At 45.3% G+C, this 24171-nt stretch overlaps 1 protein-coding gene across 3 annotated transcripts in view; it reads left to right on the forward strand.

Moving 5' to 3' along the window:
- The window catches only part of COL27A1 (collagen type XXVII alpha 1 chain), a 242693-nt gene that overhangs the window by 111971 nt on the left and 106551 nt on the right, over positions 1–24171 (forward strand). For all 3 annotated transcript variants that reach the window (XM_020965661.2, XM_020965662.2, XM_020965665.2), the window contains exons 15-24: positions 7260–7313; positions 8024–8068; positions 12471–12524; positions 14309–14362; positions 14500–14553; positions 16303–16356; positions 16665–16718; positions 19784–19828; positions 21035–21088; positions 23450–23494. In XM_020965661.2, the coding sequence (XP_020821320.1) occupies positions 7260–7313; positions 8024–8068; positions 12471–12524; positions 14309–14362; positions 14500–14553; positions 16303–16356; positions 16665–16718; positions 19784–19828; positions 21035–21088; positions 23450–23494 (513 nt within the window). The remainder of the gene's footprint in view (positions 1–7259; positions 7314–8023; positions 8069–12470; positions 12525–14308; positions 14363–14499; positions 14554–16302; positions 16357–16664; positions 16719–19783; positions 19829–21034; positions 21089–23449; positions 23495–24171) is intronic.

The following is a 24171-nucleotide window of genomic DNA, read 5'->3' on the forward strand; positions in this document are numbered from 1 at the left end:
TAAGAATCCAGTTCCCAGACACTAATATTGGAGGATTATCTGATTATTTTTCTAGTGCCATCTCAGGCCTGTAGGGCAGGGGAGCATTTCTTTACCCAAGACCTGTCCTATGGAGGCCACCACAATTAATACACTCTCTGCTCTTTCTTTTCTACTTGGAATGTGGGGCCTGGCCCACGCAAGGCGCCTTGGGGATCAGCAGATGCCGAGAATGAGGTAGAGTGGGTTGGTTGTATAATGCAATCGGGTAGTCATTAAGTGAGGCCGAGCCGTCAGGGCCTGGGCTGGAGCCAGCAGCATATTCTATATCGACAGGAGGTCTGCTACCATTGTCATGGAGAGAGGGGAGACAGTTTGAGTAATTGTTCCTTCCAGCTTTCCCTTTAACGAGAATCCCAGACATCCCACTGGCCAGCTGTGGGCAAGTTTCTGCATCTCCTACAGTTGGGAAAACAGCTGTGGGAAGGGACCACCTACATCTCGGGCATAATTAAGAAGCACCAAAGTCACCCCACTGCAGAGGCTATTGGTGCCTCCCCTGAGCAGACTGACTTTCTCTTTTAGTCGACCCGGTCAGGCTAAGGGGTTGGTCTCCAAATGTTTGTTGGAGCCAGCAGGGTGGAGAGGAAAGTTGAAAAGAACACCACATGTATCGGCAGCCTCAGTCACTGTTCCTCTAGAGCCTGGGTTAGGCTGGGCCCTGGTACAATGGGCAAGAGACATGCAGGGCTTCTAGGAGCTGATGCTAGAAGGAGCCTCGGGATCTTCTGTCATCAGTCCTGACCTTAGAAGTGTAAATGATTTCTGGTTTAACCTTTTTTTTTTAAAGACAGCGATCATCATATCTGCTAGGTCTAGGACCCACTGGGGGATCCTAAAACATCATGCATATTTGTACAGAAACCTCATGGAGCCCACGCTGCGGGTCCTTACTCTACCCTCTAGTTTTAGCTCTCATCGAAAGCCATAAAGGGAAAAATTGGCTCCCTCTTCCAAATACTAGCCTTCCAGATATTTGAAGTGTCTTTTCTAGGAGTCAAAACAGATGCCCCGTGTTTGCTTTGTAGTGGATATATTTCATAAAATCTTGGAATTGGAGCTGGCAAAAGACCTTAGGAATGATCTAGCTTATTCAGCAAGTATTAAGTTATTCAGGGCACTGTGTTAGGGGTCAAGGGGAAGGAGAGGGGGGAGGGAAAGATATATTTGACAGATGAGGAAGGTGAGGCCCCAAGAAGCTAAATGACTTTTCTCAAGGTTAAGGACTGAGTCAATGGCAGAGGTGTGGGATTAGAGCCCAGGGCTACCTGCTCCTGGGCCAGAGCACTTTTCACCAGGCTAAGCTCAGCTGCTGAGGCGTGAAATGTGGCAGAGCCATGGAAATGACTGCCCTTCTCAAGCAAAGGTCCCAGGAGGGGCTTGTGATACAATAGACCTTTTTTTTTGTTCAGAGTCACTCCTTCAGACTTACTGACCTCTCTTGCCAGGAGAGGGGTAGGGTGAAGGTGGGGGGTAGAGGGAAGTGTGGCAGATGAGAAACTCTCTAATGCTGCCTTGGACTTCAGTTCTTCACATACTAAAATTCACTTGACTGTGCTAGTAATAACCACCCTGGAAAATCCAGCAGAGGAGGCAGAAATGGAGAAAAACAATGGGGACTTTTTTTTGCGGAAGAAATCTAATTTGAAAGTCTCTTCCTTTGGCCCTAGAGGGTTGTGGTTTGTCAAGTTGACAGGGCCCCTAGAAGGAGCCCACCTTCCAATACAAAGAGGGCTCCCCACCCCCAGCCCAATTCTCAGGCCTCCCTGGGGGAAGCCCTGGCAAGCCAGGAAGCAGGAGGCAAGAGTAGCAGACAGGACAGACTCTGGTCCCAATGGAGTCAGTCTCCTGGAGGATCAGTGGAAGGAAGGAGCCCTCTGACTTGGAACTAAAGGGAAAAGGGAGAGATTATGAGTCTGGTTTTCCACAGACTAGGAGGAAGGATGTGGTTTTGGTTGCTTTTTTTTTTTTTGCTGAAGGGATCAAAATTCCATTTATTAATAGCCATTTTAGTGGCAACCCGGATTAATTCAGTGCCTCATTTCTTGTGAACCTAAGGCATCGTGCATATACGTCAAAATGTCATGGAAGTCCATGCTGTGGGACTGTGGCCTTAATAACGAAGACCTTTAAGGAATTTGAATAGTTACACTCCCTTGAAATGAGGCCACAAAAGTCTCACTTTATATTAAGTTGTATCTTATAAAAATGTGATTTTTGGAAGTTCCAGATAACTGTTTTATTTATTGTGAGGAGTTCACAGCCTTTTTCAAAGACCAGTCCTGAGGAAGCTATAGGGAAGCTGTTATCGTATGTCTGTCTGTGCCTCAAGGAAAAATAGTGTTGTCTGGGTAGGTTAAATAACAAGGTAATCTTCCATGCCTTAAGACTGATTGGCAAAAAAAGAAAATCTGTGTCTGTTGTGAAAAAAGAAATGTTTGTTAACCTATGGAAGAAGCTGTATCCTGATGGCCTTCTAGGAAAGTATAGACTTTCTTAGGTCCCCACTGTGAAACTGAAAATATACTCCAGGGGGCAGCTAGGTGGCGCAGTGGATAGAGCGCTGGCCCTGAAGTCAGGAGGACCTCAGTTCAAATTTGGCTTCAGACATGTAACACTCACTGGCTGTGTGACTCTGGACAAGTCACTTACCCCCAATTGCCTTACCAAAAAAGGAAAAAAAGAAAGAAAGAAAGAAAATGTATTCCATTTAAACTCATTATGTAATGAAGCCAGAAGACCTTGGTTTGGGGAAATGGTTAGAGTTGACAAAAGAAGTACAAAAGGAATATGAATTAATGATTTTGCTAATTGTTTTTTCCATGTTTTAAACATTAACCTCTATTTGTCTTTTTTTTTCCTTTTTGGTGAGGCAGTTGGGGTTAATGACTTGCCCAGGGTCACACAGCTAGTAAGTGTCAAGTGTCTGAGGCCAGATTTGAACTCAGGTCCTCCTGACTCCAATTCTATCCACTGCACCACCTAGCTGCCCCAACCTCTATTTATCTTTAATTCTATTACATAGGGAGAGGGACTGGATCTGTGGTTTCACTGGTATAGGGAATGCTCCTTACCAGTACAACTTATGGCTGTAGAGTTATCTAGAGAACTGAAAGGTTAAGTGACATTTGTTGCTGTTCAGTTGTGTCTACCTCTTCATGACCCGATTTGGGATTTTCTTGGCAAAGATACTCGAGTGGTTTGCCATTTCCCTCCTTGGCTTATTTGACAGATGAGGAAACTGAGGCAAACAGGATTAAGTGACTTTTCCAAGGTCATACAGCTAGACACAAAGCTGGATTTAAACTTAGGAAGATGTGTCTTCCTATTTTCAGGCCTGGCACTCTATCCACTGCACCACCTAGCTGCCTCTGGGCCACCTAACTGCCCAGCATCAATAGCCAGTATGTATTTGAAACTGAATTTGAACTCAGGTCTTCTTGGCTTCAAGGACTTCTCTCTATCCACTATACTATGCTGCCATACTATGCTGCCATCAATTTTTCTTTAATTTTGATTTATATATATATATGTATATACACACACACACATATTATATCTACACACCCACATACACATACCATTGAATTCAACAAATATTCAAGAAGGAAAAAAGAGCCTGCTTAGAGAGCTTTACCCTAAACAAGTTGGCTCTCCTCCACTCAGGCCCCCCCCCCCACATAAAGTCATGAATGTCATGACTGAGAGAGCTCTCAGTTAAAGCTCTGAATTCAATAGCAAATCACCTCCTCCTATAGAGTTTCTTTGCTGTCAGGGTTTGTGGCCCTTTGGGGCCTCTGCTGCCACTTTGAGGCCTCCCAAGGTAGAGGCTGTATCTCAGAAGTGCTGCTGTCTGAATCAGATGTCTCTGGAGTCCCTTGTGCTGACCCTGAGCTGGACAGGGATGGCGTTGAAGTTTACAGCCTCCACGTAAGAAGCCTTCATGCCCAGAGCTCTGAAGAAGGGGGCCTGTGTTCCTGAGGGCTCCTGGTTCAGGATTTGTCAGTTGCTTGCAACCAACCGCACGGCCTCTGGTTACGGCAATGTTCTTCAGTCCACCCAGCACTGTTTATTTACACACCACAGGAGAGGCTGGGTCCTCCGTCACTGGCTCCCTTTATGAAGAAAGAGCCAATGCAAGCAACAGGGGCCTGTTAAAATGCAAACCTCTGAAAGGTTTTACTCACACCCTTGCTTTGCCACATGGCCAACACCCCTGCGTTTTGTCCCTCTCCTCCACCCAGGTTCTCCTTTTTTAAACTGAGGTCTCCAATTCCTGATGGGAAGATACCTCAGCAACCAGCTGAGGTTCAATCAGTTGCTGGCTTTCCCAGCAATTAGTGATCTGGAGGCCTTTAAAAACCTGGATCTCTGAAAAAATGGGGCTTACGTTCTTGAGGGTTCCTGGTTCAGCCCTTAGAGCCATAGAATGTTAGAGCAGAAAGGGACCTTTGAGATCATCTAATTCAATTCTCTCTTATTACCAATTGGGAAACTGAGGCCCAGAGGGAGGAACAACTTACTCAAGATCATAGGATCATAGATTTGGAGTTGTGAAGTTGCCTTAGGGGTCATTAAGTCCAATGCCCTTATCTCACAGATGAGGAGATGGAAGCCAAGAAAGGGAAGCGAATTGCTCAGTGTCACCAGAGCTAGTGTCTGAGGTCTAGCAGCCTCCTGGTGCTGCCTTTTGCAGTGAGCGTGATGGCAGGGTACAGTGAATCAACCCAAAAACCACATGACCTATGACTTCTTGGCTGGCACATTCCGTCTTCTTCTCTCAGGCAGAGACTAGCCATGAGTGTTATATCTTTGATCCTCATAATTCTGGAGTCAATAAGACCCTGCTCTCAGTCCTGTCCCCAGGAGTCACTTAAAATAAAGTTGTTCATCCATTCGTTCCCAAGGAGTCAGTGAACTCTAACAAAGCATTTGCCCCACCAGAAGTTAACTTCCAGGAAAAGGGAAGAGTGAATCCAAGAGAAAGAGCTTGAGGTCCAAGACCTGAGCCAGCATCATATACCCCTAACTTAAGGTGGAAAGGGAATTCTTCTGTGGCTGTTGTGGGACTGGAGGAAGCCAAGTTATATGGATATGAATCCCTATCAGTGGACTGTGTTCTTTTCGTTTTTGGACATCCAAGCTGACTCTGGCTGACTTGAGAAGAAGCTCCGCCCAGCCAACAGATGAAGAAAGTTATGGCACACTGCATTAATGGGGGAAGGACTCTCGTCTCTGACTTACCTCCTTCTGGCCCAATTTTACCACTTAAGTGGTGAGCTAATAGCAAAGCAGGTAGAAAGTAGATTCAAAGAATGTACCATTTTGGAATGAACTTTTTTGAGATGACCTTAGATTTGGAAAGGATAGGTCAAATCTTTGCTCTTTTGGAAAACTGGAGCACAGAGGTGGGTCCCAATGACTGAAGTCTTCTGTTTGAGGCTGTCTAAGTCCACCCCCAAAGAAGGCCCCTGTCTTGTAGTTAGGGTGGGGAGTGAGTCAGCCTCTACAGTCTGTTTGCTTTTTCTGTTCTTGTCTTGGCTGAACCAGCTTGACAGGGGTTGACTGGTGGGAGGGAGAGAATGGGGATGGGTAGCTCAGCTGGAATGAGATCCAACAAGAGGCCTGGGGTTATAAAATTCAGATCTTTCTGTGATTTCTGTCATGTCAGACCTAGGACCGGAGGAAAAGCCATACCCGCAGAGGGAGCAGTGCCATTCGATCCAAGCTGCCAGCTTTTTCCACTTCTCAGTGGCACCTTTCCACGCCAAGGCTGATGTCAGGTCCATGAGAGATGCTTCACATGGTCACCACATCTCACAGAAATGAGACAACTGAGCCAGATGTCTTGGAAGAAGTAGATCCTAGCACTCTTTTTAGATTTTCAAGTTCATCCAGTTTAGGGGTTCTTGGCCTTTTTTAGTGTGTGTCATGGACTCTTCTGGCAGTGTGGTGAAGCCTATGGACTTTTCAAAATAATATTTTTAAGTGCATAAAATACATAGGGTTACAAAGGAAACTACGCTGAAATACAGTTATCAAATTTTTTAAGTTTACTAACCCTCAGGTTAAGAACCCTTGATCTAAGTCCTCATTTTATAGAACCTGAGACCCAGAAAGGGGACTTGACTTGGCCAGGATTATACAATGAATTAGTGGCAGAGTCAAGGGTAGAACTCGAGTCGGTTGCCTCCTAGTCTTGCACTGGGGATTGACAGGCACGAGTTAGGGGGGAAGGAATGGCAACTGAGGAGCACTTGTCTTGGAGTTTTCCAAGCTCTCCTCTCCAAGTTCATGGAGCTCCACTCATTCTCTCTCCCTTGAGGCATGCCACAGCCCTAGGTTCCCATTGGCTGGAACCAGTGGATCATAGAATAGAGTGTCATTCTTTATTTTTCCTCCTACTCCTTCCCTCTGAGACATCTCCAAGCAGCTTGTCAGAGGAACTTGAGTGTGTATTTCCAAGCCTGGCGGACCTGGTGAATCCATTACTCCTTTCAAATGACTTCTGCTCCAGTTTTCCACTTTGTCTTTGGCAAAGAGCTGACCAAGTTCCTTTTATTTACTCTCCCTTGCCATAGCAGAGGAAGGATCTATCTCCCTTTGGAAGGAGGGGAAGCCATAGAGAATTTGATTAGAGAGGTTGTGTCTACATTGTCCACTTGTCCCCTCTGTGATCATAAAGCTTTTGGGGAGAGCTTTTTAAAGACTCTGACTCAAAGAAAATAACATAGGATTTAGAACTGGAAGGAATAATACAATCCAACAGATGAGGAAACCTAAACCCAGAGAGGCGAAGGGACTTACTCAAGATGACACAACTAGTAAATAGTATTAATGCTGGGTCAGAATTCAAAGCCAGGTGCCCTAAGGCCAAACTCAATGCTATTTCTATATTCCCTACCTGTTTGCCTTTCTAGTCTTAAGGGGTCTGGAAACACAAAAGGAAAGAAATTCTCTATGGGGCAGGAGGAGAGGGGAAATCAGGTGCAAGCAAACTTTTGTTGAAAGCCCAGAAGAATCTTGAGCTGAATAATGAGCACTGTTCCTTGAAGGTCTCTAATTCTGAGAAAGCTCTGGATTGGTGTAGGTTAATAGACTAAAACCTCCCCTAGGGCATAGGTCAATCGAGTAAAGCCTTTTACAATACTTTATCTGGCTGTGAGACTCTAGCTGTTCCCTTAATACTTCAAGTGTCTTTTTATTTTCCCTCTTCCTAGGGTGACATGGGAGCTATTGGTCCAATTGGCTACCCAGGACCCAAGGGAATGAAGGTAAGTAAGCCACTGAACCTGCTGTGTCCTCTAGCAGGACGTGGCATGTCTGGCCATTGGTGCTGTAAATTTCAAGATGTCAAAAGCTCCCCTTGAAGGGGGTGGGGGTGGAGAGAGAAAATAAGGTGGAGAACTGAGGGAGAAGAGTTTGTGCACAGTCTTGCCCTTCAAGGGATATTGCAATCCTGGTTTCTTCCCTGGTTGCTTTGTGATATGATGGGATCAGAGACACTGATGGGAATTGCTGGATTAGCTTCATGAACCAGAAAGATGGCCACCATATGGTCCAAAGAGCTCTTACTGGAGTCGGAGGACCTGAGTTCAAATACCTGTGTGTCACTTTCCATCTTATTACCTGTTTTGTCACTTAAGCATACTGAGCGCCAGCGCCCTCTTCTGTCAATGAAGAGGTTGGATGAGATGGCCTTGAAGCCATCTGACTCTAGATCTAGGCTCCTCTGATCCTTGCTGAGATGCTCAGTGAGGTGGTGGGAAGAACAGGAATGAAGACATCTGGATTGTAGTTCCAACTCTGTCCCTGACTGACGCTGTAACCTCAGGCAAGTCATACGACTTGTCTAGGACTCAGTTTCTCCCCTTGTAAAATGGGAGTGTTGGACTAGATGATTCATGAAGCCCTTTTCAACTCTAAAATGGCTTAGGAAGCTTTTTCTGGAGCTTGGCACTTAGACAGGCTTTCTGTCTTGCAGGGGCTTATGGGAAACATCGGAGAACACGGACTGAAAGGTGATAAGGTGATCTGAATACTCCCTTATTGCACTGTATTTTATTCTGCATGTAAACTACTCCTCCAGATACCCCTACTGGAAATCTCACTATCCTCATTGCTGGCGTGTGTCCTCTGTACTTTCTCCTCCTCCTCCTTTGCTTTCCTCCTAAAGCCTAGGCTTCCTCCAGCCTGCTCCCTGTCAGCGCTGTGTCACGGGCAGCGGTGGGAGAGGGTAGCCCTTTACAGAACTGAAGGCACATTGTTAATTCAAGAACAGGAAACCATATAATGTATAACATGGTCTGCAACTAACATTTTTGAGTGTGGTTCACTCAGAAATGTGAAAACCCAGGAGAAAATGTTAAAAAAAAAGTGCAAATATTTTTTCTTGTGATTTTTTTGGGGGGAAGATAACCCCCTAATTCCACTCTTTTGAATTTTCCGATTTTTTCCCCTCTGGTTTTCACTTTTCTGAAATATTTCTCCTGCTCCAAAAGAAGCAGCTTGGTACAGTGGCTTCAGAGCATTTTGGAGCAAAAATGAACAATTTTAACCTTTTTGTGTGTTGTGGGCCCCTTTGACAGTCTGGTGAAATCTATGAACTTCTCAGAAAAATGTTTTTTAATAATTTAAATAAAATAAAAATACATAGAATTACAAAGGAAATAATCATACTGAAATACAGTTGTCAAAAACATTTTTTTAAAGTTCTACAGACTCCAGGTTAATAAGCCCTGCTATTAGAGAAAGAGGACCTGAGTTCAAATCCTACCTTGGGCAAATCCCTTGACCTCAGTTTCCTCATCTGTAAAATAAGAGGATTAGATGAGATAGCCTCTCTGAGGTCCTTTCTCTCTCTAGTTCTGTGATCTTATGAGTTGTTTCTTCCGTAATTCAGGTATATTCAGATTCCCACAATAAGTTGGAGCCTTCTAGAGGTCTCTTTGGCTTTTTCCAATGAAAAAAAAGCAGTTCCTTTTTATCCCAGTGACCAGTCCTATACAGAAGCCCTGGTTTTCCATGACCTGGGTTGGGTAGGTTCCTACTTACAACCACTTGGCTTTCTCTGCCTCCTGGCTTGGAGCTGAGCACTGGAACAATTAAACAACCTTTTAAATCTATTTTCCTGATTTCTTGGGTAGCTTTAATATTATTTTTTCTTAGCCCATTTCACATTTGGACTAAAAAAGGCTCTTTGGCTACCAGGACATGGGAATCCACATAGGAGTTTCCAAATTGGAAAAACAATTTTTTTTAAAGGCCTGGCTTCTTTATCAGTAGCTGAGTTCTTCTACAGGGTCATGGCCTTAGTAATTTGATACCAACTCCATCACCCCTATGGAGCTGCCCCATCCTTTTCTTGACTCCCTGGGCTCATGGTGGACCAAAACTCAACCCCTTGATAGGCCTAAGAATGCCTAGGCTGCATGAGACACCTTCCAGGAACTAGACCACCACAGGAATTTGTTTTCCCAAAGCTCCTTTGTCCAGTGCAATCTTGGTTATCTGACTTTTGGGCCAACCTAACCTTTTGGAAAGGACAAAAGTGAGATAGAGGAGGGGCTTTTGAGAGACAGGGCAAGCCTGAGGGAGGTTCTTTTAGGTTAGGTAGCAAAATACCTCATGTATCTGGAGGTCATTTTCTAGAGACCTCACCTATATAAACTTAAGAAAGAACTAGGAAAAAAATTTTTTTTTAAAAATGCCTTTGAGCAACCAGGCGAGATGTCACAATGTTCATGAATGAAGTCATGCACTTTCCAGCCAAGAGAGCCCCTCAGGCCTTTAACACAGACATGGTTTCCTTTTCTTTTACCCATCTCCAGTATTCATCCAACCTATTCACAGTAGCAGATTAGAAGGGAGAAAGATAGTGACACAGCAGGAGTTCTTTGCTTGGTGTCTCCAGACCCCCAGGCGTCTATGGTTAGATTCCAGGAAACCCATGACTTCAGATGGGGAAAAAACAAAACAAAACCCACATCTTTGCTTTTGCTAACTTTTGGTTTTCTTTGTAATCCTATATACTTTTTTTGGGTATACATTTAAAAACAATATTCTGAGTAGGATTCCAGAAGCTTTACAAGATGGTCAGAGGGGGTCCAGGACACTCATTCAAAAGGTGAGAACCCCTGGACTAGAGACAGGTATGCTTCATTGGCTTTGGAATGAAGTCAAGCACATACTTAGTCCCAGAGGTACCTTCACCTTCCAGTTACCGACCTGCCTGCCACCAAGGTGGCAAGGATGTCAGAGTGGAGGGGAGGAAAGGGGCCCTGTGTAACCCACTGAGGGGCTAATCCAATGAATGGAACCTTCTCCCTCCTGCTCAGGATTTATAGCTGGCAGGGACCCAAGAGATCAGGTCCAGCTACCCTATTTTACAGATGAGAAAACTGATTCAGGATCCTAAGCCAGGGCTTCTAACTCCTAAACCTTGTTTTCTTGCCACCACACTATGGAGGTGCTCCTGGAGTCAGGGGTCCTGACAGCAGACAGGAAGTGAGAAGAGGGGCAGCTGGTCAGTGAGGGAGAAGATAACAAGTGCAAAAGCAAACAGTAGGATTTAGAAAGCATAGAAGCGGGGGCCATCAGGGGCAGACTGTACCACACATCTCAGTAGGCCCCAAGGGTGTCATTGCATTACAACCCACTCTGGCTCCTGGTGAGGGGAGATCGTCTGAGTAATAGAAAGAATGCCATCCTGGGAGTGTGTGTTCTAGGCCTGGCTCCATCACGATCTTACTGTGTGACCTTTGCGTCTCTGGGCCTGTTTCCACGTTTGGGGGGCAGGGATAAAGGAGATTGAACTAGGTCAATCTCTAAAGTCTTTTTGGCTCTAAAGTTCTTCAAATATCTGCCTGTCATGGGAGGCAGCACCGTGCATTGGAAGACATGCTGGATTTTAGTCAGAGGAGCTGGGTTCAAATCCTGACCCTACCATTTCCTAATATGACCTCAGACAAATTATCAAATCTCTCTGGCCTCGATTTCCTCAACTGTAAAACAGGGAGGAGGGTTTTAATCTTTGTTGTTGTCGTTGTTCAGTTTTTTCAATCATATCCAATTCTTTGTGACCCCATTTGGGATTTTCTTGGCAAAGATACCAGAAGCAGGATTTGAACCCAGCTCCTTCTGGCTTTGAGGTTAGCTCTCTATCTGCTATGCTTCTCAGAAATAAAATAACGAATCTGATTTTCTGGCCAATATTGGAAGCATAACACACTGCTTTGTCTCTGGAATGTCCTCACCTACACTCACCCCCCCCTTCTTAATTCTAACCCCTTCCATCTGTTAATTGCCTCCTATTTATCCTGTTTATAGCTTGCTTTGTATGTATTTGTTTGCATGTTGTGTCTGCCTTTAGATTGGAAGCTCCTTGAGGACAGGGACTGTCTTTTGCTTCTTTTATGTATCCTCAAAGCTGACAGTGCCTGGTGCATAATAGATGCTTAAAAAAATGTTTGTTGATTGATAGATCGACACACATACACACATATACAAATATACACATTTCCCTTCTTGGCCTGATTGCAGTCAACTACAAAGTAAAGAGACTGATTTTTCTGACTTATAAAACCAGTTCCAAAGGTATTTTACAAAGAGAAATCCAGACTTGGTTTTAGTGAAGAGAACATTGCCAGAATAAGTATAGGGCCACACTGTGGGGCCAGTACCCTTTGGATGAAAAAGATATGGGTTAGACTAGATGGTTTCTGAAGGTCCCTTCCCATTGTAAAATTCCAAGTCCAAATCTTTTGGTTACAAAAAAAAATCAGTCTCCATACTTGTAGAGTCACGTTTCATTAGTGATTACTAGATCATCCCATTCTGTTAGCACAGATAACCTCTCTGATCCCTTGTGAGATTTTGTTTTTATTAACTACACACAGGTTCTATTTGTTCTAGGTTTGGGAGGGCAGTGTGGTATAGAGGACTGGATTTGGAACCAGGAGACCTGAGTTTGAATCTTGCTTCTTCTACCTCCTGTGTGACATTGGGCAAATCCCTTAGCTATTCTGGGCCTGACTTTAACGAAGTAGTTGCACTGGATAATGATCTATTATCTCTAATGATCCATTGTGAGGTATTTCTATATTAGGAACTCTTCAGCTGAGCACAGCCCCAGCCAGGCCAATGGGCCAACCATAGCTGCAGCGGGACTTTCAAAGTTCATTTACTTCGTCTTTAGTGTGAATTCTAGAGTAAATCTCTTTGGCCCTGGTTTGGCCAGGCCCTCTTTGGCTGGGTTTGGAGACAGTCATGCTCCTGTGACCCCAGGTTGTGGGGCCTGGGAGCCATCCTTCTCTCTTCCATCATGGCCTGCCTGCCAGCCCTCTCCTGATGGCAGTGGGATGAGGGTTGGGGGGATGGGAGTTTGCCATAGCTGGGGTCTATAGTAACTCTCTTTGCTGGTGTATATTCAGGGCGAGCAAGGGCTTCCTGGTGTGCCTGGAGATATCGGATTCCAAGGAGATAAGGTAACTGCATCTAATTTCCGCTCCTCCTCCTCCTGCTAGTGCCCAACTCGGCTTCCTTCCCTTCCTAGATAATGTGCCTCGAACCTCCGAGCTGTTTGCCTTTCAGTCTCACAATTCCCCTTGGGCTCTGGGGATAAATGACACTTCCCAGAGTGAAATGCTGAGCTCTGGCGCAGTAACTTCCTGTCTATAAATCACCCCTTTAGGGAGGAAAAGGACAGTGCTGTGAGTGACAAGCAGGGTGCTCCACAGGTAACAGCAGCGATGCTTTGTATCCAAGGGGCACAGAGGCAGGGGATGCCATTTCCACCAGATACAGCTGTAAACATTCCTGGCATCCCCATCAAGCATTTTAACCCTGATAATGGATCAAGACAGTAAAGCTTGGTAAAGTGAGATGACTTGTTCAAAGTCGTATAGTCAGGGATAGCAGCTCCAAGTCTCAGTCATTAGCCACCTCTTCCTCCTCCTAAACCTCTACAGATTTCTCCCCAACACTTTCCTTGGTATGTACTGAAAAATAGCCCTTTGTGTGTGTGTACAGTTTACACACTGCCTTAATCACTCTGTTATTTGCTACCCATTTGACCTTGGAAAAGTCACCTTTCTGGGCCTCAGTTTCCTTGTTTGTAAAATGAGGGAGTTGATTTAAATGCTCTCTAAAGGCCCTTCCAGTTCTAAATCTGCAGTTCTATGATGATTCAATTACTCACCACAATTCTGTGACATAGATAGGGCAGGATTTATCATCCCCATCTTAAAAATGAAGAAACTACATCTCAGAGAAGTAAAATGACCTTCCCAGGGTCACATGGCTAGTAAGTGTCACAGCTGACACTACAACCCTGCTCTTTTCATTCCAAGGCCTCTGTGTTTTTTTAGGGGACTGTGTTGCATGTATAGGCTTTTCTGACCTTTTGCTGCCAACTGTCCCAAGGTCTCTGGGAACCTGATGAAACTCTTTCTTGCTGGATTTAAGCCAAGAGTAAAATGAAATCAATTGAGCTTCTTGGTAAAATGAGCTTAAATGATTGCTCCCAGACAGTCTTTGCCAAGGGTGGACTTCTAACCTAGATGTCTACCCAACATCCCATGCTATTCATGCTTTTCTCGGGCTTCTCTAAAGGAGGGTCACCAGGGCCCCTCTCCGCCATTGGCACCCTCATGGTGAAGACATTTATGTCGCCATCTTAGGCTATCATGTGAGAAAACCGGAGTGACCTGCGTCCAGTGCCAGCCCTCTTTTTGAACCTGACTTATATAGACAGGTGAGGTTCAATAGAGGCATATGCATGTTTAGGTGTGGGTTACTGCCCTCGTGGACACCCAAGGCAGACAGATCTGTGCTTGGCCTCTAAACCTCAACTCTACCAGACTGTCAGCTCCATGAGAGAAGAGACTGTTATGTGAATTTTGCATTTCACCCAGCACCAAGGTGTGCTGTGGGACACAGCGAGCGTTTAATTAAATTGAATGTATACCCCTCTGTGCCTCAGTTTCTTCATCCATCAAGTAAGTATACTCATGGGGTTGTTGTGAGGGTCAGTCAGTCAGCAAGGATTTAAGAGCTTACTAAGAGCCAGGCATTGTGTGAAATGTTGAGGAAAGAAGATTCTTTCCGATGATGTTTGTAAAGCCCTCTGCAACCCCAAAGTGCTATACAAATATAAGCTATTACTATTATTTCATGAATGAGTGCACCTGCTGTTGACCCACCAAGGCCAAATGATGTTTTCCTTGAAATTCTCTTCTTTCTCCTAATGTCACTGGTCTGTGCTTTGCAGGGGAGCCAGGGAACATCGGGGTCACCAGGTGCTCGAGGAAAGCCAGGTCCCCCAGTAAGTAAGCCTTCTTCATTTGTTTCCAAATCTCTTGCCCCTTAACATCCCCCACCTTCTACCTGGGGGACTGTGGCTTCTGGGAGACTGTGTGTCTGGCACTCACCTCTTCCCTCCCTGTCTTCTCTGCCCCTTAGGGCAAATCTGGTGACAAAGGACCAGTTGGGTTTCCTGGGCCTCCAGGCCCTGAGGTATGTGGCTGCTTGGTTTATTTATGTCCTAGAACTCTGATGGTGAGGTATTGTTTTTTCCCCTTCTGACTCCTTTCCTCCTTGGGCTCCTGACCTTTGGCCGTTGCTGGGGAGTCCCCCAGAGTTCCCCAAAGCATTGTTTGGCAGGTGTGCTGTTGGAAGTTGGGGGAGGGAGGGGTTGATATTTTAAATTGGAGAGAACTTGCTAAGAGATCTAGTCTTTCCTTCTTTCCATCAGATCAAGGCTATCTTTATAGGTCATTCACAGAGTGCTTGGGCTCAGAGATGCCAGTTATGTAGAGTTATGTCCTGAGACTTCCAAGTCCCCTCTCTTTGAATACCTCCTGAGCCCTGTAATCATGTACACAGCATATGTGGGTAGATTTTTTTGATGCAGCTGATACAATTTGACAGCCCTGTCCAACGGTATGGTGTTTTTCCTCCCTCTTTTTAATAATGTTATATCAGGGCCTTGAGACTTTAGTAGGCTGGGGATCTGGGGGAACTGTGGAGAGTAAAAGAAGGAAGTTGAGGGAAAAAATGGATCTAGTCTCCTCAGGGCTCTCAGAACAAGGGATCTTTCAGTAGAGGGAGCCCCAGGCCTGACTGGTCCCGGTCAGATCCCAGCTGAAATCAGGCTGGCCTCAGGAACCCACCGAGCCCAACAGCAGCCTGACCTGCTGTACTTGGCTCTCAGTGAGGCCTCTCGCTGTCCAAGACAAAAGGTCTTTGGCTGTAGTTAGCTTCCTGAATCATTCCAAAGATTCTCATTGCCGTGCCTCTGGGGAGCCCTGTGGACAAGGGAATGTTTCCTGTGGCACTAGGATGTGTCTGTATCTTCCAGTCTCACCTTCATGGCCGCAGGAGATACCTGATTAAGAAAGGGGGTTGGAAAGCTCTGGAGAGAGGTGTAGCCTTTTGTTGTATGGTGCAGGGCCAGTGGAAGTGATGCCATTGCTCCCTGCACCACTCTGGGCTTAGCAAGCATCTCCTTCCTGGCCCCATAATCCACCTGGCATCCAAACAGGGCCCACTAGCTGGGACATTTAATCCATCACAATGCTGACTTTGGCCTTGGAGCAGGACTATCTTTAGAATGCCAGGCTCAGCCACTTTTTGATGGCCCTATCTCCTTTCATTGGTCCCCAAGGAGGAGGCTCTGTGAGTACCTGAGAGCTTTTCTCCAAGGCTGGCCGACAAGCCTTACCCTTTCATCAGCGTCCTGGCATTTGGCTGTGACCGGGTTCTTCTTCAAAGAACCCAAACAGCAGCTCCTGCATCCCTCTTTGTTTCCATGGGATGGTAGGGCGTATTTTTCAGTCGTCCTTGACCACTGGGGTGGAGTGGACAGGATTCAGCTTAGTTGCAGACAGAAGCTGACGGGCGTGTCATCACTCTTCAGTTTTCCCCTCCCTTTTCCTGTGGAGAGGGGAGTACTTTGATTCATCAGTAAGAGCACATGTGTGTGAGTGCCAGCCACTGATTAGCAATGTAAGGGCCAAATCCTCATTCGAGGAAATCAAGGGCATCTCCAAGTGTCCCACCGCTTCCCCCACCCCCTCCTCGGGACACAAAATTCAAAATAGCCTCGAAGAAGGGGACGTGTCCTGGCTGAGGTTAACCCAGAGTCCAGTGTTGTTCTGTGCTGTGTTTGAGGAATAGGGTGGGCATTACCTCCCCCTAGATCCTGCTTGTTATGTCCAATGTCGGTCATGCATGCATGGTCTCTGCCTTTCTTTTTCCATGTAGGGATTCCCAGGGGATATAGGACCACCAGGCCAGAATGGTCCAGAAGGTGCGAAGGTGAGTTGGTGGCCAATAGCAGCTTTGTGCTTAGATGGAAACAGCTGAGCGAGATGGGCAGGGAAGCTGGGAGGAGGAGGCATGTGGAAATGCGGGGGAAAATGGCCGGAGATTCTTCTGGCTCAATCCTGGGTTTGGGATGTTTGCATTGAGGGCCCTCCAAGAGTTTTCTCCACGGCGGAATTGATATTGGATGCTGTCCCGTGGTAGCATGTGCTAGAAGGCTAGAGGCATCTTGTCTGTGTCAATGGTCCCTTGGAGTACAGGCTCCGATCTTCTGAGACCCCTTTCTTTTCTCTTCTCTTCAGGGCAAGCCAGGAGCCCGAGGCTTACCAGGACCGAGAGGAGAGCTTGGGCAGGAGGTGAGACAGCCTGGCTCCATCTGCTGCCCTCCCTGGAGTCACCTCCCTGGCATGTTTCCCTGTCTCTGAACTTGAGCTCTTGGCCGTGCTTGGCTGTGGGCATTTGGAGGTTGGAATCCTTCCCTCACTGTGCCTGGAAGCCACTGGGGAAGAGGCCCAGTAGGCTGGGGTTCAGTATTCATATTAGAGACACGTGGATAATGGTGGGTTGGGGATGGGATATCTCCAAGCAGGGACTTGGGGAACACTGCTATCTCAGGATATCTTGAGGTCTTCATCCCTGGAGATCTTCAACAAGCTGGATAACTGCTTTTCAGGAATGTCATAAAGGACTTCTGAGGTCCATTCTAGGTCTAAAAGCTCACGGATCCCATTATTTTCTTCAATCTTTCCCCCCCACCCCTACTAGAGAACCTTCTTACTATTTTTTTTCTGAGAATCTCTTCACTTTCCACTCCTAATGTGACTTGGTTCAGTGAGAAAAAATTGAGAAAGAATAGAGAAGAGAAAGCAAGAGATAGCTTTCAGGCAAATGAAGAAACCATTGGCTTGAGGACTGCTGGGGGACAGTCTACTATGGTCTATGAATATTAAGCAGATGTTCCAGAGACTAAAAGGACTGGAGGATTTGGAAGTGAAAAGGATCTTAGAGATCATCTTGACAGGACACAGCACTGGGCAGTGGAATAAGCCCTTGATTTGGAATCAGAAGATTTGGGTTCAAATCTTGGCTCTGATATTTACCACCTGTGTGACCTTAGGTAAGTCACTTAACTTCTTGAGGCCTCAGTTTCCTTGTCTATAAAATGAAAGAGTTGGATTAAATGACTTCTAAAGTCTCTTCTGGCTCTAAATCTAAGGTCCTAGGATTGAGTCCTGCCTTCTCTGGGAAATTGAGGCTCAGAAGGGAAAAAAAAGACTTTTGAACAGTACAGGCAGGATTCAAACTCAAGTCTTCTAGCTCAAATCTGATGTTCTTTCCATTTACATTGCTTTGTCTTCTCACTCTCCAGAACCTTTCCTACTCTTCTATGTCGGCCTAGGGTGAGTCCTGATATAGAGCACTGGGTTAAGGAGTCAGGGAGAATCTTGTCTTCCTACAACCACATACAGGCATCCTGCTGCTACAGATCCCCTTTCCCTGGCTTGGTTCAGAGCCCCTTGCAAGATCCGAAGCCACTTGTGCCATTTCTGGGAGAGGCTGCTTTGCTATTTGGTGGTGGTTTTCCTGGAAGCTTATACATGAGGAGCAGCATGGAATAGGTGACCCAGAACTGGTGGGACCTCTATATGAGGAGAGGATTGGACATGAATGAGAGCTAAGATATCAGAGGATGTCTGAGACCCCCTCATTTTGCATATAAGGAAACTGAAGTCTAGAATGATTAAGATCACAGATTTAGAGCAAGAAGACACATTGGACGTTACTTGGTCCAGTCTCCTAATTTTACATTTGTGGAAACTAGCCTGATAAAATGACTTGCCCAGGGTCACACAGGTGGAGCCAAGATCCAGACCAGGTCCTTTCAGTCCAAATGGCACTTTTCAAGGCACCATGCTATGGTTTGCCCAGGATTGTATAGGGAGTAGGTAGTGGAGCCAGAGTGAAGTCCTCTGACTTCAAATTCATTTCTCTTCCCAAGTATTCATGGGGAAGTTCAGCACATTCCAGAACCTTCTTAAAACCTAAGGAAACCCTCAATGCAGTAGTTTTGTCATGCAGATTTCTTCTCTGGTCTTGGCATTGTGTGATAGTACTGGTGGCTTAGCTGTTTAAAACATCTGTCTTGTGAACAGGGGTCTGGGGTTCATTTTACAGCATATCCTTTCTCCTTCTTCAAACTTTGGTGATACTCTCAAATACAGTTCCCCTTCTTAGGGCAGGGATTTTGTCTTGTGTATCTTTGTATAATCTGCAACTTTTAGCTCAGTGGCCTGTACTTTTTTTGTTTTTGTTGTTCAGTTGTGTCCAAATTCTTTGTGACCCCATTCGGGGTTTTCTTGGCAAAGATGCTAGAGTTGGTTTGCCATTTCCTTCTCCAGCTCATTTTATAGCTGAGGAAACTGAGGCCAACAGGGTTAAGTGATTTGCCCAGGGCCACACAGCTAGGAAGTGTCTGAGGGAGGGTTTGAACTCAGGAAGATGAGTTTTCCTGACTCCCGGCCTGGAAATCTGTCCACTGTGCCATCTAGCTGCACTATACTTATTTACTGTTTTATAAATATCAGTTATAATGTCCTTCACATTGAAACTACCTACACGGTATTATTACCTACTCAGCATTATATGTTTTGTCATGTTTTTCCCCCTTCCCATTGGTAGGATGTGTTGCGTTGTGCCATCCACACTCTTTTGACCATCGGCACAATTTGTAGATAACTGGCCAGCGTTAGGCATATGTTATGTAGCCAGGTAGACCACACAAGCTTCAAAGGTATGGATATGGCCTGTGGAACTTGAGTCTAACACACTGACTCTGCAAAAGCACTTATCAGAAACATTCACCTAGATGTTTCTAGTAAGAGTTTGCTCTCCTTTCTAGTCCATTGGGGTCTACAGTTTTCCCTCTAGGTGGGGGTTGATCCTAGGCTCACTAAAAGATAATCTAATCTACAATAGAAATCTACAACCTGGAAGCCAAGAGGGGCATCAGATGGTGTGATTCCTTTCTCCTGAGGCTAAATGTGTCAAGGCTATGCTCTCCTGAGACAAAATGTCCTAGGTTCGTTATTTTTTTAGGGCCACGGGCTGTTTCAGGGCTATTTTAAAGGATTACTCTTTATTCAAATCCCAGTTAACTGTCTTCAGGATGGAGCTACACAATAGCTGGTAGCGATTGCCCCTCAATAGCTCAGCACATAAATTGATCGATGCCACCCTTCCCTTTAGAGATGCTCCAAGTACTTCACGAGCCTGTTCTCCTTGGGCTTCTCAGTAACCATGGGGAAGGAAAGAGGGAAACTGGACTCAGGAAGTTTGTGTCATTGTGCTGGTGTGAAGCTGATGGAGCTCCCTGATTTTGTGCTCTCCATCTCTTTTTCCTCTTTTGTCCCCTGGTCTTTAGGGAGATGAAGGACCAACAGGGCCACCAGGATCCCCTGGGTTAGAGGTAAGTGTCCTGGTCACTATGCCACGTGGGGTTTTGGTAGTTCCAAGTTAGGTATGATGGAAAAGGAAAGGCAAAAGCCCTGGGGATAAGCTTTAGCCAGTGTGTGTAAGAGCACAAGAAAAAGCTAAAAAAACCTGTCACTGATGACAGGATGCCAAGTTTACTAACCTTGGCCTAGCCAATAATCCCTTGAGATCTTAGGCCCAGAGGAGACCTTGACCAGTAATATGATCTAGCCCCCTGTGTTAGACAAGTAATTGCACAAACTAATTAAAGTTTGAAATAGCCTTTTATTATTTTTTCCGGGCCTCTTTTAATCCTGCCTCATATGCATACTGGCTCTATGACCCTGGGCAAGTCATTGAGTTTCTCTGTATTCCTGACAACTCAGTGCCTGTGAGGTGCAGAGAAGGTACCAACATGCAGAGGGTAGAGGAAGTTTCCTCATCAGGAGTTCTCTGTATCAATTAAATCAGAGGTCCAGCCCCTCTCCCTAACCCACTTTAATTTTTACAAAGCTTTGTTCAATCTGTTCCCCTTCTCTTCACCCTCCCAACAATCTGTAGGGTAGAGATGGCAGATATTATGATCCCCATCCAATAGATGGGGAAACTGAGGCACAATGGGAGGTGCAATGGTTTGCCCAAGCAATGCTTGACTACGTCAAATAGTCAAACTGGGAGTAAAATCTAGGACCCATCAGCACCCATCCAAGGCCCTTTCTACCATATTACTGTGCCACTACAAGACCAACAAAAGTCCATTTTGAATATCTTCTCATCATGACCTGGTAGTCCTCTGTTAACTGCCCATGTTAAGGGTCTGTTCTGGCTAATATGGAAATAGGTTTTGCATGACTTCACGTGGATGATGGGTATCATACTGCTTATCTTCTCAGTGGATAGGAGAGGGGCTAGAGAGAAAGAGAGAGAGAATTTGTAAATCAAAATTTTTAAAAATGATATTATAAATATCATGATATTTAAATAAAATTTAAATAAAATGATATTAAAAATAATTTTTAAAACATTTTTAGAGTTCTTGCTATCAATAGATAGATTTTTTTTTAAATGAAGGGTCTGTTCTCTGACCCTTATCACTCTTCATGTGCCTGGACTATTCTTAGGTACCCCGAGCAACCAGGGGGCTTCAGTCATGCCTCTTTCCTTGACTTTGTCCTCCTCCCAAATCACCTTTGTTTTTCAGGGTCAACTTGGCAGGAAAGGATTTCCAGGAAGGCCTGGCCCTGATGGCTCCAAGGTAACAAGGATTTTAAAATGACTGTCCGACCAAGACTAGAGATGCTGGGGATGGGGACTTGGAGAATAGGGACCTGATGATGGGGATAGGTTGAGCAATGGAGAAATCAAATAGCACAGAGCTGCCTGTGAAACCAAGTGCTGGCCCGCATGCCCATGAATAAATATAAATAATATTAACAAAAGTGATGATATGATAACTCAGGCTGATATTTTATATTCCTTGGCCATAAAGCTCTTTTACATCCTTGATTTCATTCAATCCTCACAACATCCCTGCAGTGCAGGCAAGGTAAAGGTTATTATTCCCATTTTACAGTTGAAGAAACTGAGACCCAGAGATGCCAATGGGTTTTCCTACAGCCAAATAGCTACTAGTAAGTGGCAGAACCAGGTCAGGTTTTTCTCAGTATCCTCAACATTAAGTACCAGGACTCATGAGTAATGTGCTATCCTTGCCCTCTACTTTCTGCTCCTTTTCATGTCAATGGGACTCTGTGATGGTGAGACACTTGTACCCTGAGCTCTGTGACAAAGGATTTGTTGGGGGAAGATAGAAGGGTATGTAAATGACGCATTTTGTGTGGAATACCGAGAATGGATTATAAGTGCAATTGGCCCAGTCTAGTTTTAAACCTAAGGGATCAGGAAAACTCCTTGCCAGGCACAACCTGTGGTCAGCAGCCCCACAGAAGCCTGGACCCTTCTTCTTTATGCATCCTGGCTTGGTTTCTGTGGCAGAAGGAATGACGAGCCTTTAGCATATTACATGTTGTTTTACAAACCCATGTGGCTTCCCCTCTCTGTTTGCCTCTTTCCATGTCACTGGTCTTGTGGATATGGTGGAGGTGGGGGGAGGATAGGGAGGTTGAGGTTTCTTATTTTCACTCCATGTCCTCTTGGCCTTAAAGTAATAGCCACTCCATCTCCAGGCTGCAGGAACAAGTCAGGCAAGACCAAGAAGGGATGAAAACTTCAGACATGATAGATTCATAATGGCTTTAATTAAAGTAATTTATGGGTGTTTGAGAAATCGTCAGAATGTCATAGTTGGAAAGGACATTCAACATTATTTGGTCCAAGGCCTTTATTTCACATAGGCAGAAACGGGGATCTAGACAGGGAATTAAGTTGCCTGGAGTCATATGGTAAGTGTTAAAACCAGACCTAAAATCTGAGCTTCCTAATTCCCAAGCCCTGTTCTCTTCACAGGATGTCCATGAAGGTTGAGTCATAGAAGATAGCTGTGGCCTCCCGCTAGTGGTTGATCTTCATATTCCTAGAATAGGTGGTTACTGGAGCTGACCCAAGGGGCATTTCTGATGTCCTTGTAGAATGTTCGTGCCCAGGGCTCTGGAGTCAGTCAGACCATGCTGTGAATTACATATCTTGTGCATGGGGTTATATTCATGAGACATAGTCATCATGCTCATAGGCCAAATAGAAGGAGGCATTGAGACCCATTACAGTGTGGGAACTGGTAGGATGGAAAGGATATTGACTTTAGAATCAGAAGACCTAGAACTGAGACCTGCGTCATCTTGGGCAAGTTAATTAACCATTCTGGATCTCAGCTTCTTCATCTGTAAAATGAAGGGGTTGGGCTAGATCACTTCTGAGGTCCAACTCAGCTCTAAATTTAAAATCCAGTAATCTATGACTTCGAGGCTATACCTTAATTCTTGCCCTCCTTCAATGAGCCCAGAGGCTTCTTGGAAATAGTAATTGGCTGCTGGCAAGGGAATGAGCATTTATATAGCACCTACTATGTGCCAGGCATTCTGCTAAGAGGTTTACAGATATTATCTCACTTAATCCTCACTACAACCCTGATATGTGGGTGCTATCATTATCCCCAATTTATAGTGGAGAAAACTGAGGGAAACGGGAGTTAAATAACTTGGCCAGGGTCATGCAGCTAGTAAGTGTCTAAGGCAAGTTTTGAATTCAGATCTTCCTGACTCCAGGCCCAGTACTGTATCCACTGAACCATTTCATGGCTCTAGACACAATCAGCTCTTAGTTTCCTTGTCTCTGGCCTATTCTGTTCCTTGCTCTTCTGTAAATTTTCTTCCACAGTCTAACACTTCTTTCTGTTATGGCCTGTGGCCAAGCTAACTGTCTAAAATGGCAGAGTAGTGGGAGGGAGAGCCATGTATAGCATAGAGCCCCTTGGATGAGACAGCTTATTCCACAGCTCTGGAATGATTGGCTGAAAACTTCTCCTGAGCCCTGCATCTGAGTTTTCCTTGGATAAATCAGAAATGGACCCGAGCTTGGGGACTGCAGTCTAGCTTTTGACACCAATGGTTGGCCTTCTTTCTCCAATCCCCTGGTGACTTTCCTCCTGGTCTCATTGCAGGGTGAGCCAGGAAACGCGGGTCGGCCTGGAAGAACGGGTGAGCAGGTATGTCATTGACTTTCTAATTTCGCTTAAACTGATGCAAGGGTAGGGAGCCTGCGGCCTTGAGGCCACATGTGGCCTTCTAGATCCTTTTGACTGAATCCAAATTTTATAAAACAAATCCGCCCCTGAACTAGTGCGTCAGCCAGCCTTGGGCTAGATCTCAGGGACTTAGGACTTGATTATCCATTCAACATCCAGATTCCCCAGTCGCTTCCCTTCTCTTCCTCCTCTTTTGTTACATTTTTGGCCTTTTCACTGCTGGTTTTAGTCTCCCCTTGAGAATAGGCCCCTAAATTAGGATGCTGCTGCTATTGTTGATGAAAATAATGATAATACCTTACATGAGTACAGCTCACAGAGCACGTCATCTTCATCCCCCACCTTATGCTATAATAGCTCAATGAAATAGATATTATTCCTGATTTACAGATAAGGAAACTGAGGCCCATACAAATGAAGTAATTTGTCCACTGTTAACACTGCTAATAAATGGAAAAGCTGGGACTAACCTTTATCTCCTGATTTTAGTCAGTGGTGAATAATAGGGGCTAGGAACAGGGATTAGACCTGTGATTTCATGGGTGTACAGAACTCCCAGGTGAGGAAATGCCCTCTACCAATGCAAGCTAGCACCTTCTCTATAACCTATAGCCTTAGAGGCCTGTCCAGAGGCACAG

Source organism: Phascolarctos cinereus, unplaced genomic scaffold (assembly GCF_003287225.1).
Source record: "Phascolarctos cinereus isolate Bilbo 61053 unplaced genomic scaffold, phaCin_HiC Scaffold_2;HRSCAF=192, whole genome shotgun sequence".
Taxonomy (NCBI): Eukaryota; Metazoa; Chordata; class Mammalia; order Diprotodontia; family Phascolarctidae; genus Phascolarctos; species Phascolarctos cinereus.